The 15,941-nt window shown below is 37.3% G+C and overlaps 1 protein-coding gene and 1 pseudogene across 1 annotated transcript; both read left to right on the top strand.

Moving 5' to 3' along the window:
- Positions 1-6,253: 6,253 nt before the first annotated feature.
- Positions 6,254-6,484, top strand: LOC116896116 (annotated as a pseudogene).
- A 3,497-nt stretch (positions 6,485-9,981) lies between these two features.
- LOC116896118 (small proline-rich protein 2I-like) lies at positions 9,982-10,200 on the top strand. The gene has a single exon (XM_032897082.1). The coding sequence runs from the start codon at positions 9,982-9,984 to the stop codon at positions 10,198-10,200; it is 219 nt and encodes a 72-aa protein (XP_032752973.1).
- The last annotated feature ends 5,741 nt before the right edge of the window (positions 10,201-15,941 follow it).

The raw sequence follows: 15,941 nt of genomic DNA, 5'->3' as shown, positions 1-15,941 counted from the left end.
GAATAATTTCCTACTCCATACCTCCTGAAATTAACCTGACCTATTGAAACTGTCTTAAACAGGCATTTATATTTAAAAACTTGTTATAACACATGTCCCCAAAGCTGTTGCCAGTAAGTTGGATTTGTTCTTGTACCTGGGATGCCTTTTCTGTCCTCAGTGGGAGAGGAAGTGCCTAGCCTCACAGACTTGAAATGCCAGGATGTGGGTGGGGAATAACCTATTGAGCCCCTCCCTTCCAGGGAAAATTGGAGGTTTTTGGGGTAAGGATTGTCTGAGGGAGTGGTCACAAGGAAGGCAATGAGTAGGATGTAAAGTGAAAAAATAAAATAAATAAAATGCAAAATAAAATAAAATGGAAAGCCTGTTTTTCTTAACAATGTGCTACCCAATCACATATTTCTATAATTAGTTTCTATTCTTGATCATGATTTGTGCACAATTTCAGTATCTGATTTATTGGAAGCCATGACATCAAAGTTATATTAGCTTCATTTAAGGAGAGGCATTTTCAACTGCTATTCAGAAAAATATTGTATAATATACAAATATTTCATTCTTAAATAATTTCCCAGTTAAATTAAATTTAAAAATAACTTGATATAACTTCTTTTGCTGTACATCCAGTGTTCTGATAAATTCAAGTCTAGAGATTTAAAGCTTTAAACATTACTTTGGTTTTCTAATAATTTAAAAGAAAATTGTTCAATCTCCATGTATTTCTACAACTTTGAAGTATACGTCTTCCTGTTTCTATATTTCCGAAGGGAAGTATCAGTTCTTCATTTTGTTATGATTACCTTCTCTCATAAACCTTGGTGTATCACAGAGAACTTATCTCCCGGTAACACTGTGCATTTCACAATGTTATGTAGCTCAGCCTGTAGGATTGGCTTGAGAGTGAGATATATTTCACATTTTAAATATGAAGAATCTTTTTGTTGTAGCTTTTTTGTGTGTTTTTAGGAAAATTATCTGTGGCTGACAGTGGTATACATACGAGGGTTATTCCTTTTTTTCCCTGATGAATATCTCTATTCCTGTTTATCAGTGATTAATTAATAAAATTTTGCGAATTTGTCTTATATATATAAAGCTGCAGTTTCTCAGTTGATTGTTTCCTTTTTTTATTTTATTTTTTTAACTTGAGTATTTCTTATTTACATTTCAAGTGATTGCTTCCTTTTTTACATGTAGTGGTATTTTTTCATTCCTCTGATTGGCTTTAAGGTTTCTGTTGCAGATGATGGTCACCAATTCAGGGAAGCCTAATCATTCTACTTTCTTGGAGAATGACTTTTTTCACATGTTCACTTCTATCTGTGTACAGCATTGTGTTAATGGTCTTTAGAAAGTAATACAACAAAAACCTGAAGCCTTTTTTTATTTGGATATTTCCATTTTATTTTTAATGGAGTTTCATTATAGTGCACGCAATGAGTGGTACCATGATTCAAGCAAACATTGCTGACAGTTCAAACCAAGGTAAGTATATTCCACACTTACAATGTTTACCATTGATTATGATGAAAACAATCCTGTGAAGTAGAAATTTGAAAATACAAAAAACTTCACTGAACTTATGTTTGCATTGATTGTAGCTTAGATAACTTTCAGAAAACTTTTCATATTCTTCTCTCACCTACACTGTACTCATGGAAACCAAAATCATCCTGTAAGACTCTGTGATCTGAAATTTGAGCGAAATCACACAGTATTTGTTTTCCACTTCTTGAGTAACTTCAGTTAACATGCCTGAGTTTTGTTCATAGTTATTACATACTATGCTCTTTCTTTTACATGCCAATACACTATAATGTCATGTGAATTTTCATTATATATATATATATGTATATATCTATATATATATATGATGTTTGTTTTTTGTCTATGTCATCTCTCACTTGGACATGGACTGTATTTAGGATAGAAACTAAAGCCAGAAGAAACATTTAGAAAATTAATGTGTACAATTCCTATTCTTTTAGCAATATATTATACATTAAAAATGCAAGATGCTGAAATAAATTCAATTAATATTGGAAAACGTTGATGGTATTGTACAAAAATACATACATTTCAACAATGTCTTCAAAACCATAAATGTTTATCTAATATTGATTCAATAATTTGTATAATCAAAAATGGCTTTTTCTAATAGAATTAAATAAATGAATTAAAATTACTAAAAATAATATTTTAATTAATTTTGTCAGGTTTTAATATGACAGTAATTTAAGTAAAGGCATAGGAAATTAGAAAGTCATACTTGTAACTACATGGGAGGGAGGTTAAACTGTAAGACTGATGGTCTTTCTGTGTATGTGTTTCTGTTTCTCTGTTTGAGTCTTTGTGTGTCTCAGCTCCTGTCTGCCCTGTACCCCATGTGTCTGTTATGTCTTACCAACAGTGTCAGTGCAAGCAGCTTTGCCAGTCTCCTGCTGTGTGCCCACCTCCGATGTACCCCAAGCGTTGTCCTCCTAAGTGTCCTGAACACCTAAGAAAGAACATGGAATTTTAGTTTTGGTACAGTCTTGTGTTCATATTTAGAAGGGAGATCAAATATATACCCCAAAAGTGTCATTTGACATGCTGTCCTGATAAACATCAAGATCCAAGACCCTAAATCTCTGCATTGCAGGGCATATCATATTTCAAACATTCTGAAAAATAGCATTGTCAGGAAGGAGACATGACCGAATCTAGACATAGGGTTGTCATAAAGAAAGAGGATACCACAGTTAAAATTTTTAATATCTTCTTTCTTTCAGTCTATGTGGAAATTATCCTTAAAAAAGGAATTTAAATGAGCCAAGGTATCACAGAATATTAACAAGATGAAGTAGAAAAAATAATTTAGAACAAAAAGTTTTAGTTGGCTACAATCACAAAAGAGAACTTAAGTGGCCAGTAAGATTTTACTGAAACTGTAAAGGGGGAAGTGTCCAATGAGTCACAATAATAATGATCAGGAACAGAAATGGATTTCCAATTTTGTGAGTCCCATCATATATTTCTATAATTAGTTTCTATTCTTGATCAAGATTTGTGCACAATTTCAGTATTTTTTTTATGGGAGGCAGTGGCATCGAAGTTATGTTAGCTTCATGAAGAGAGAAGAAATTTCATATGCTATGGTGGAAAATATTGTATAATATAGAAATATTTCATAATTAAATAAAATATAAATTTCCCACTTAAATTAAATTTAAACTTGATACAACTGCCTTTTCTATATATCCACCATTCTAATAGGTTCAAGCCTAGAGACTTAAAGCTTTAAACATTACTTTGATTTTCTAATAATTTAAAAGAAAATTGTTCATTTCCCATGAATTTGTACAACGTGAAAGTATACTTCTTCCTGTTTCTATTTTTCCATTATTATTTGATCAAACAGAGGGAAGTATCACTTTTTAAGTTTGTTAAGATTACTTTCTGTTTAAACCTTGATGTATCACAGAGAAATTATTTCCAGATAAGACTATGCATTTTACAATGTTGTATAGCTCAGCCTGTAGAATTTTTTATGAGAATGAGATATATTTTATATTTTAAATCTAAAGAATATTTGTTGTAATTTTTTGTTTGTTTGTAGAGAAGATTATCTATGGCTGATAGAGGTATAAATAGGAGAATTATACTTTTTTCCTTGATGAATATCTCTCTTCCTGTCTACCAGTGATTAATTAATGAAATTTTGCGAACTTGACTTGTATATGTAAAGCTGCAGTTTCTAAGTTGATTGTTTCCTTTTTTTACATGTAGTGGTACTCTTCATTCCTCTGCTTGGCTTTGAGTTTCTGTTGCAGATGATGGTCACTAATTCAGGGAAGCCTACTCATTCTATTTTCTTGTAGTATCATTTTTTTTTCACGTGTTCACTTCTGTGTACAGCATTGTGTTAATGGTTTTTCAAAATATCAAAAAAAAACAAAACACCTGAAGTCTTTTAATTGGATATTTCCTTTCCATTTTTAATGTAATTTCATCATAGTGCATGTAATGAGTGGTATCATGATTAAATCAAACATTGCTGACAGCTCAAAACTAGGACAGTGTATTCTACAATTTCAATGTTTATCATCGATTATGGTGAAAATAATCATATAGTATGTATAATATATGTAATAATCATATAGTATGTATAATAATCATATAGTATCATATATTATGTGGTATGAATTTTCATCATATTTATATATATGATATATATTCATCAATTTATATATATATATATGTATATATAATATATATGTAAATGTTTGTTATTTTTATCTAGGTCATTTTTCACTTGGACATGAACTGTATTTAGGACGGAAACTAGACATGAGAAGAAATATTTAGAAAATTATTGTGTACATTTCCTATTCTTTTAGCAATAACTATACAATAAAATATGCAAGATGCTGTAATAAATTCAATTCGTACTGGAAAATTTTGATGATATTGTATAAAAATTCATACACTTCAACAATGTCTTCAAAACCACGTATGGTTATCTAGTATCGATTCACTAATTTGTATAATAAGAAATGGCTTTTTCTAACAGTATTCAATAAATGAATTAAAATTACAGAAAAATAACATGTTAATTCATTTTGTCAGTTTTAAAAAGACAGTAATTTTGGTAAAACCATAGAAAATAAGAGAGTGATACTTGTAACTACATGGGAGGGAAGTTAAACTGTAAGACTGATGTTTTTCTGTGTATGTGCCTCTGTTTCTCACTTTGAGTCTTTGTCTGCCTCAGCTCCTACCTGCCTCTTGAGCCATGTATTTGTTATGTCTTACCAACAGCAGCAGTGCAGGCAGACTTGCCAGTCTCCTCCTGTGTGGCCACCTCTGAAGTGTCCCAATCTTTGTCCTCCTTCAAAGTGCCCTGAACACCTAAGAAAGAACATGGAATTTTAGTTCTAGTACTGTCGTGATAAACAGTTTTGTGTACATATTTAGAGGGGAGTTCAAAAACATATGCCCACAGTGTCTTTTGACATGCTGTCCTGAAGAATGGCAAGAACAAAGACCCTAAATCTCTGTTATGAAGGGCATATCATATTTTCCAACATTCAGAAAAATCAGGATTCTCAGGAGGGAGACATGACTAACTCTAGGCATAGAGTTGTCATAGATAAAGAAGAAACCATGGTTAAAATCTTTATTACCATCTTTCTTTCAGTCTACAGGAAAATTATCCTTAGAAAACAGGAATTTAATGAGCCAAGGCATCAAAGAATGTTAATAAGCTGAAGCGAACAAATAAAACATGTAATTTAGGACAAAAATTGTTGTAACAAAGAAATCAAGTATTGGCTACAATCACAAAATAGAACTTAGGTGGCCAGTAAGATAGAAACTGTAAAGAGGGAAATGTCCAGTGAGTCACAGTGATGCTGTTCAGGAACAGAAATGCATTTCCAACTTTGTAGAGTCCCAGTCAAGCCTGTCATGCATGGATTTGCATTTTGGTTGGGAAATTTTTGGAACTACCCACTCTCAGTCACCTCTGCTTCCATTGGCTGGCCAGCTATTTCTATAAATTGGTCCTTGACAGCGTGACTGCAGACTCCTGGTACTCAAGTAAAGAGATTGAGTACCTGGTGAGTGTCTTTATTTGGTCTGTCTTGTTCTTCCTGTTTACAGTCTTTGGAGGATTAAAGTGTCTTGAGTTCAGTTTTGATCATGAGATGATCAAAACTTAGTAGTCAGAAACAGAAGAGGATAAAATAATCAAGAGTGATAAGTGACTTTTCCTATACATTTAATAACTTGTAGAACACAGTTTACTTTTTCATACACATTTTTAAATGTTTTTTGAAAGGCTATACACCTAAGTATCTAAAACCCGAGTCGTCCCTTAGCTGTGCTTTATTCTCAAGCCCAAGACACACTGCTGAGATGACACATGTAATGAAGAGGACAGGAATTGGTAATATTATTTCTCAGGGCACCAATACTTGTGAAAGCTTGTCTTGAAGGTGAATCCTTATATAAAAAACATTACTTGTTTGCTCGGATCAAAATACTTTCCCTTGAGAAAAGAACTGAAATGCAGAAGGATTTCAGAAGTCAGCAGGGACAGAGTCCTCACAGGAACTGAAAACTGCAACAAGCTCTAAAAAAGGAGTTTGGAAATAACGATGTTTAGAGAGACAAGTGGACTTGATGGTCCATATCTCAACCGGTCTTCTCTGAAGTAATTATTCCTGAACACCCTCATGTAATCACTTTCAGATCCTGAGACTCCAGCACTATGTCTTACCAACAGCAGCAGTGCAAGCAGCCTTGCCAGCCTCCTCCTGTGTGCCCAACTTCGAAGTGCCCAGAGCCTTGTCCTCCTCAAAATGCCCAGAACCTTGTCTTCCTCCAAAGTGGACTGAGCCTTGTGATGAACCATGAACCCCTTCCCTCATGCCAGCAGAAATACCCTCCTGTGCAACCTCCTCCCCCATGCCAACACAAGTGTCCACCCAATAGCAAGTGAGACCTTCAACAGTCATGAGGACACGGGGAATAGAAGAGGATCTGTCTCATGTACTTGCAAAGGACACCTTCCTCTTCCCTCCAAAGACTGTCATGAATGTAGAGGAACCTTCTACCCTTTTCTGTCTCGATGTGCCTGTGATGACTCCTTACACAGCGGTTTTACTGCTTTTGCTATCAAGAACCTGGTGAGAATGATCTGTCCTCAGCGATTTGTTGTCCCAGACGCTCAGTGGGAAGTGTAGCTATTGTCTATCCTGTGCACTCAGAAGATGTTTCTCAAGCTGTCAGTAACCTTAGTTGTAGTGCTGCAATTGTGATGTCATTTTCTGAATAAAGCACAATGTGATGAATGATATCCATGTGTCCTTTTCTTCTAATATGTACTCTATTATAATTTTTGCAGGGATTTGCAATTTGGCCTCAAAATTTTTGGGACCCAACCACTTTCATTCAGCTCTGCTCCAACTGGGCTTTCCAGCTAATCCTATAAATTGGTCCTTGAATCCATGATTGCAGACTTTTGGTACTACGGTCATGGAATATATTGAAGAACTTTTTGCATTCTCTTTTTCTTGAATTGATCTTACTTTTTGTGCTTCCTGTGTCCTATAGTTCTTTAGTTTTATTCATTGACTCCCATGTCATTCAGAATGGCTGTAATCTGGTTTTGACTGACTTTTTGGCATAATCAAGATTATTTTGTGTTGGTTTTCTCAACAGACACATTATTGGACTCTGCATAACTGTTGTGTTTCCTTTGTGACATGCTAATTCAGGAGGACTATCTAATCTTCAGATATGAAAGTTCTATTTAGGACACACTCATACATTCACCTAATACCAAGTCTTTTGATCTCTCTTCACTCCTTCCATGGGACCAATAGTAACAAATTTACCTCAACTATTATGTTTTTGTACTTTTATAATTGAAATACCTCTGTCAACTTTGGATTTTAAAAGTTCTGTATTGTTTTAATACATTTATAGGCCGTTTCCATCACCAGTCTCAGAATTGTATGATATCATTATTCATTATCATTGACTATTACTCATCTATATATGTGTGTTATATTTTCTTAATTCATTCATTCTGTTCTAAGCAGCTACGTTGTTGATTTTGAATATTAGGAGTAGTGCTGGAACATAGATGGTTATCTAGGCATTTGAATTGTATGTAGTATAGGACTTTTTTCAATATAATGAATGCAAGTGATGCTGCAGAATCATATGAGAGGTTTTCTTCAGTGTTATTTCTTTGGAAGACCCCAAAATGATTTCCATATTTGTTTGATTAATGTATTCCTCTATAATTTCAGTATTTGTGCTCCTTTTATTCCACTGTTCTGCCAGGTACTGTTATTATGTCAATGATACCCATTCTTACACAGGTAAAATTGTTCTGGTGCAATTTTGGGTTTTGTTTCTTTAATAACTGGAAATAGTGAACATTTTCTTGTTACTGTTATTTGTGGAAACTGTTAATTATACCCCAAACTTATCTTTAGTAAAAATTGAACTATTTCATGCCTTTTCATTTGCACAGACTACAGAACCTAATTAGATGTATTCAACTAATAGTTTTAGAAACTGCTGTCCACATTGTTTCCACCACCCTTACTACCAGCTCATCTCCATCTGTAAGATGACCATCTTCATTATCAATTCCATGATTATTATCATAAACTGTGCAGGCTATCACACTATCCACTGTTACCTACCTTCCCTATCATTGCCATCCTCACTCTTCTCATCCCTATAAAGAGCATCATATCCATGTCCATCACTATTTACATGCCTATTGACTCCAGGAAGGAAAACATCACTTGTACTACCACCATCAATAGCACAATGACAATAGTACAATTGGTCCATTAAAGATGTGGTTTGCACATAATTAGCATAGGTATTGTGTTCCAACACATGTTATATTTCATCTTCCCTTTATTTTCTTATGTGTATTTCATCAATAATATTGAACATAAGAGATGGATGTAATCGTGTATCATGTTTGTTTTTCAGGAGGTGTTTTATGTATGAAGTGAAACATTTTCATATTTTTAATTTTGCTCTTCTACTTATTATTATCATTATTGGATTAATTTTATAACCTATTCTCAGCCCCTTGTCCTATTCAACCTTTCCCATTATTCTCTTGCACATCCTCCCTCACTTTTTCCTAAGAGCAGGTGGGTTCGCCTTTAGGATATTGCCACGCTCATACATCAATTCGTTGTGATGCTAAGGGAATCGTCTACAATGAAGCCAGAGACAAGGCAGCCAAGTTAGAAGAAAGGAGGAATGAATTGACTCTAAGCACAGGGTTGTCATACATGAAGCTAAAACCACAATTAAAAATTTTAATACTTTCTTTCAGTCTATAGGAAAATTATACTTAAAAAATAGAACAATAAGTGAGCAAAGGCAACAGAGAATATTAATAAGATAAAGTAGAACAAATAAAATACATACTGAAGGACATATGAGAGTTGTAACAGAAGAAAAAAAAACATTGGCTACAATCACAAAAGAGCACATAGGTAACCAGTTAGACCTTACTGAAACTTAAAACAGGGAAGGACTCACTGAGTCACAGCTCTCAACAATGACAATGTCCAGGAACAGGATGATTTCCATTTTGTAGAGTCCCATTCAAGCCAGTCATGCATGGATTTGCATTTTGGTTTGGAAATTTTCGGACCTGCCCACACTCAGTCATCTCTGCCTCCACTGGGATAACCAGCCAGTTCTATAAATTGGTCCTTGACAGTATGACTGCAGACTCCTGACAGTCACATCCTAGACTACTTTGGAGAACCTGGTGAGTATCTTTTCTTGAGTTGGTCTGTCGTTTTGTTTGTTCTATGTGCTATAGTCAATTTTAACAGAGTAAGTGTCTTGAGTTCAGTTTTGGTTATTTGATGAATGGGACCTACATAGCAGTAAGAAAATTCACAGTGGATACAACAGTGAAGGGTAATACATGGCTTTCCTTTACATATAATAACTTGTAGAACACAGAATATTTCCCTTTATGTACATCATTTGGTGTTCTTTGAAAGGCTATATACCTAAGTAGGTATTACAACCTAAGACTTTCCTCAGCTGTCCTTTGCTCTCCAATCCCAGACACCCTGCTGGGGTAATACATGTAATGAAGAGGACAGGAACTGATGCTGTTATTTTCCAGGGCACCAGTACTTGTGACAGCCTGTCTTAAAGGTGTTCTCTTGTGTAAACAGCATTACTTGTTTCTTTGACAAAATACTTTATCTTGAGAGAAGGAATGTAACACAGGATCATTTCTCAAGGCTGCTGCAAAAGAGTGCTGACAAGAAAGAGAAAAGCCAGAAAGTCCTAAAATAGGAGTTGGGAAATGATGTTGATGTTCAGAGAGACAAGTTCAGTTGATACTTCATAGCTCCATCTCTCTTCTCTGAGTTTCTCACCCCTGAACACCCTCATGTAATCTCTTTCAGATCCTGAGACTCCAGCACTATGTCTTACCAACAGCAGCAGTGCAAGCAGCCTTGCCAGCCTCCTCCTGTGTGCCCACCTCCAAAGTGCCCTGAGCCATGTCCTCCTCCAAAGTGCCCAGAGCCTTGTCCTCCTCCAAAGTGTCCAGAACCTTGTCCCCCTTCCTCATACCAGCAGAAATGCCCTCCTGTGCAACCTCCTCCATCCTGCCAGCAGAAGTGTCCACCGAAGAGCAAGTGAGGCCTTCAGCACTCATCAGGACAGGGGAAGAGAAGAGACTCTGTCTCATGTACTTGCAAAGGAACACCTTCCCCTTCCCTCCATAGTCTTTCATGAATGCAGAGGAATCTTCTAATCTTTTCCTTCTACATGTGCCTGTGATGACCCCTTACACAGAAGTTTCCCTGCTTTTGGTATCAGGAACCTGCTAAAAATGATCTGTCCTAAGTGATCAAGTGTTCCAGATACTCAGTGGGAAGCGTAGCTCTTATCTACCCTGTGCACTCAGAAGATGTTTCTCAAGATGTCAGTCACCTTAGTTGTAGTGCTGCCACTGTGATTCCTGAATAAAGCATAGTCTGTTGAATGGTATTAAGGGATCCTTTTTTCCTTTTTTGTTTTTTATTAGACAGTTTTTATTTTCACTTCAAATGTTATCTCTTTTTGAGGTTTCCCAGTTATGAGTCTCGTATCCCATCCCCGTCCCCTACTTCTATAAGGGTGTTCACCCTCCCCCCCCATTCCATTCACACCCTCCTAACATTTACCTGTAATTGGGGGCCCAGCCTTGGCAGGACCAAGGGCTTCTCCTCCCATCGGTACCCAAAAAGGCCGTCCTGTGTTACATATGCAGCTGGAGCTATGGGTCTCTCCATGTGTAGGCTTTGTGTAGTGGTTTTAGTCCTTTGGAGCTCTGGTTGTTTGGTATTGTTGTTCTTATGGTGTTGCAAGCCCCTTCAGCTCGTTCACTTCCTTCTCTAATTCCTCCAACAAGGACCCTGTTCTCATATATATATATATATATATATATATATATATATATATATATATATATATATATATATTCTGTATCTCCATGTAAAGAAGGCTCTGAATGGCCATTCCTTCAGTCTCTACTCCAAACTTTGTCTCCATATCTCCTTCTATATTTTTCTTTCCCATTTTAAGAAGGACTGAAGCATTTGCACTTTGGTCACCCTTTTTCTAGGCCTTCATGTGGTCTCTGGATTGGACCATGGGTAATTCGAGTTTTAGGGCTAAAATCCACTTATCAGTGAGTGCATACCATGTGTGTTATTTTGTGATTAGGTTACTTTACTCACGATGATATTTTCCAGTAATTGGAGGCCCATTTGGACCTGGGCTCTTTTTGTTTGGGAGACCTTTAATGACTGCTTTTATTTCGTTAGGAGTTATGGGATTGTTTAACAGGTCATAAACTGTTCCTGATTTAACTTCAGTACCTGGTATCTGTCTAGGAAATTGTCCATTTCCTGCACATTTTCAAATTTTGTTGAATATAGTCTTTTGTAGTAGGATCTGATGATTTTTGAATATATGATTTTGAATTTCCTCTGATTTTTTAGTTATGTCTCCCTTTTCAATTCTGATTTTGTTAATTTGTACACACTCTCTGTGTCCTCTCATTAGTCTGGCTAAGGGTTTATCTACTTGTTGATTTTCTCAAAGAACCAACTTTTGGTTCTGTTCAGTCTTTGTATGGTCCTCTTTGTTTCTACTTGGTGGATTTCAGCACAGAGTTTTATTATTTCCTGCCTTCTACTCCTCCCAGGTGTATTTGCTTCTTTTTGTTCTATTGCTTTTAGTATGCTGTCAAGCTGCTAATGTGTGCTCTCTCCTGTTTCTTTCTGCAGACACTCAGAGCTATGAGTTTTTCTCTTAGCTCAGTTTCATTCTGCCCCATAAATTTGGGTATGTTGTACCTTCATTTTCATTAAATTCTAAGAAGTCTTTAATTTCTTTCTTTATTTCTTCTTTGACCAAGTTATCATTGAGTAGAGCATTTTTCAACTTCCATGTATATGTGGGCATTCTTCCCTTATTGTTATTGAAGACCAGCTTTAGCCTGTGGTGGTCTGATAGCACGCATGGGATTATTTCTATCTTTCTGTATCTGTTGAGGCCTGTTTTATGACCTATTATATGGTCAATTTTGGAGAAAGTACCATGAGGTGGTGAGAAGAAGGTATATCCTTTTGTTTTAGGATAGAATGTTCTATAAATATGTGTTAAGTCCATTTGGTTCACGACTTCTCTTAGTCTGTCTATGTTTCTGTTTAATCTCTGTTTCCATGATCTGTCCATTGATGAGAGTGGGGTGTGGAAATATCCTATCATTATCGTGTGAGGTGCAATGTGTGCTTTGAACTTTAGTAAGGTTTCTTTTATGTATGTAGGTGCCCTTGTATTTGGAGCATAGATATTTAGGATTGAGAGTTCATCTTGGTGGATTTTTACTTTGATGAATATGAAGTGTCCTTCCTTATCTTTTGTGATGACCTTTAGTTGAAAATCAATTTTATTCGATATTTAAGGGCTATTCCACTTCTTCTTCATTTGCTTGGAAAGTTGTTTTCCAGCCTTTCACTCTGAGGTAGTGTCTGTCTTTGTCTCTGAGGTGTGTTTCCAGAAGGCAGCAGAATTCAGGATCCTCATTGTGTATCCAGTTTGTTAATCTATGTCTTTTTATTGGGAAGTTGAGACCATTGATGTTGAGAGATATTAAGGAATAGTGATTATTGCTTCCTGTTATATTTGTATTTGGAGTGAGATTATGTTTGTGTGCTTTTCTTCTCTTTGTTTTGTTGCCAAGACGATTAGTTTCTTGCTTTTTCTAGGGTGTAGCTTGCCTCTTTATGTTGGGCTTTACCATTTATTATCCTTTGTAGTGCTGGATTTGTAGAAAGATATTGTATAAATTTGGTTTTGTCATGGAATATCTTGGTTTCTCCATCTATGTTAATTGAGAGTTTTGCAGGATACAGTAACCTGGGATGGCATTTGTGTTCTCTTAGGGTCTGTGTGATATCTGTCCAGGATCTTCTGGCTTTCACAGTCTCTGGTGAGAAGTCTGGTGTGATCCTGATAGGTCTGCCTTTATATGTTACTTCACCTTTTTCCCTTACTGCTTTTAATATTCTTTCTTTATTTTGTGTATTTGGTGTTTTGACTATTATTTGATGGGAGGATTTTCTTTTCTAGTCCGATGTATTTGGAGTTCTGTAGGCTTCTTGTATGTTTATGGGCATCTTTTCCTTTAGGTTAGGGAAGTTTTCTTCTATGATTTTGTTGAAGATATTTACTGGTTCTTTGAGCTAGGAGTCTTCATTATCTTCTATACCTATTATCCTTAGGTTTGATCTTCTCATTGAGTCCTGGATTTCCTGTATGCTTTGGACCAGTAGCTTTTTCCGTTTTACATTATCTTTGACCATTGTGTTGATGATTTCTATGGAATCTTCTGCTCCTGAGATTCTTTCTTCCATCTCTTGTGTTCTGTTGGTGATGCTTGTGTCTTGGGCTCCTTGTCTCTTTCTTTGGTGTTCATATCCAGGATTGTTTCCCTTTATACTTTCTTTATTGCTTCTTTTTCCATTTTTAATTCCTTCACCTGTTTGATTGTGTTTTCCTGGAATTCTTTCAGGGATTTTTGTGATTCCAATCTATAGGCTTCTACTTGTTTATTTATGTTTTCCTGCATTTCTCTAAGGGAGTTCTTCGTGTCTTTCTTGACATGAAACATCATGGTCAAATATGAATTTAAATCTAGATCTTTCTTTTCTGTTGTGTTTGGATATTCAGTGTTTGCTTTGGTGGGAGAATTGGGCTCTGATGATGCCATGTAGTCTTGGTTTCTGTTGCTTGGGTTCCTGTTCTTGCCTCTCGCCATCAGGTTACCTTGGTCTGCTATTTCTGACAGTGGCTAGACCTTCCTTTAGGCCTGTGTGTCAGAAGTGCTGTAGATGTTTTCCTGTTTTCTTTCAGCCAGTTGTGGGAACAAAGTGTTCTGCTTTCAGGCGTGTAGTCTTTCCTGCCTACTGGTCTTCAGCTATTCCTGTGGCACTGTGTCCTGAGTCCACCAGGCAGGTCGCTTGGAGCAGAAAAGTTAGTCTTACCTGTGGTCGTGTAGCTCAAGTTGCTCATGGGGGGCTGCTTTTGAGCTCTCCATGAGGGCAGCAACCATAAGGGCCTGAGCCACATTTTCCTGGAGCCCCCGTGCACTGGGGTCCCAGATGGCATAAGTTGTTTTCTTCTGGAGTCAGAAATGTGGGCAGAGTGTAATCTCTTCTGGCCCCCCAGGCGTGTCTGCCCCTCTGAAGGTTTACCTCTCCCTCCCACGTTGGATGCAGAGAGCTGCTGATTGGTCCCTTCAGGTCTGTGCAGTGTCTGGACCGGGGAGACCTGCCCCAACAGTGCCCCTGTCTTCTGGTTCCCAGAAGCCTTATACAGTTTCCTCTTGGGTCAGGAATGTGGGCAGGGGTGGGCAGTATTGTTGGTCTCTCCGGCTCTGCAGTCTCACGAGTGCCCACCTGTCTGGGCAGTGAGCTCTCTCTCCCACAGTGTTTGGTAGCAGGTAGCTGTGGTCCTGGATCAGCGAGGTTCTGGCTATAGCTAAAAACCGGAAGTGTCCAGTCTCAGAGGAATTTTGCCTCTGTGTGTCCTGAGTCCACCAGACAGGTCGCTTGGAGTACAAAAGTTGGTCTTACCTATGGTCCTGCAGCTCAAGTTGCTCCTGGGGGGCTGCTTTTGAGCTCTACAAGAGGGTGCCAATGAGGAGGGCCTGCACTGCCTTTTCTGGGAGCCCCCGTGCACTGAGGTCCCAGATGACTTTAGGTGTTTTCCTCTGGAGTCAGAAATGTGGGCAGAGTGTATTCTATTCTGGCTTCCCAGGCATGTCTGCCCCTCTGAAGATTTAGCTCTCCCTCCCATGTGATTTGGGTGCAGAGAGCTCTTGATTGTTCCCTTCAGGTCCAGGTAGTGTCTGGACCTCGGGGAACCTGCAGCTCCAGTACCCTTATTATTAGTCTTAAAGCAAAGTCATAAAAACCCTTCAGAGCATCAAAAATGTAAACTTTTATATATAAAAAGCCAACACTATCTTCTACTTTAAATCTTCAAAGACCACACTAACTCAAAAACAACTTTTTAATAAATCCTACCCAAAAGCTGACAACAAAAATTGGCAGAAGAATTTATTCATCACCAGGATCACCACCAGCTCAGCCTTAACAAAACGCAAATCAACTAGTAGTTGTTGGGCTGCCATTGTTCTTGTTCCACAACCTGAAGAACTCCTTTAATTATCAGGAGTTTGCTTTTTGAATATTAAATGGTTCTCCAGTATTTTCTATGTCAAAGTCACTAAGAAAAACATCTTAACCAACTTTTGCTAAAAATATACATCTATAAAATCTTTCTCATTTTATTGGTTATTTTATTTGTTTGCATTTCAAATGTTATCTGCCTACCTGGTTTCACTTCCACAAGCACCTATTCCATTCTCCTTCTCCCCTGCTTCTATAAGAGATCTCAACCATTCACCTACCCACTCCTGCCTCACTCCCCTAGCATTCCCCTACCTTGGATCATTGAGCAACCAGAGGATGAAGGGCCTCCTCTCCCAATGATACCAAATAAGGGAAACCTCTACTACACAAGCAGCTGGAGCCATGAGTCCCTCCATGTGTACTCCTTGGTTGCTGATTTAGTTCCTGGGAGCTCTGGGGCATATGGTCCATTGATAATGGGGCTCTTTCTATAAGGTTGCAAATCCCTTCAGCTTTTTAAGTTTTTCCCATAACTCCTCCATTGTGGTCCCATGTTCAGTCCAGTGATTTGCTGCAAGTATTTATATCTGTATTGGTCAGGCTCTGGCAGAGCCTCTCAGAGGACAGCCATGCCAGGATCCTCTCAGCAACCAATTTTGGCAATAAGAATCTTGTCTGGGTTTGGTATCTGCA

Source organism: Rattus rattus, chromosome 3 (genome assembly GCF_011064425.1).
Source record: "Rattus rattus isolate New Zealand chromosome 3, Rrattus_CSIRO_v1, whole genome shotgun sequence".
Taxonomy (NCBI): Eukaryota; Metazoa; Chordata; class Mammalia; order Rodentia; family Muridae; genus Rattus; species Rattus rattus.
This window is presented reverse-complemented; position numbering and strand designations above follow the sequence as displayed.

Coding starts and splice junctions, on each gene's coding strand:
- LOC116896118 (XM_032897082.1), top strand. CDS start 9,982: ATGTCTTACCAACAGCAGCAGTGCAAGCAGCCTTGCCAGCCTCCTCCT.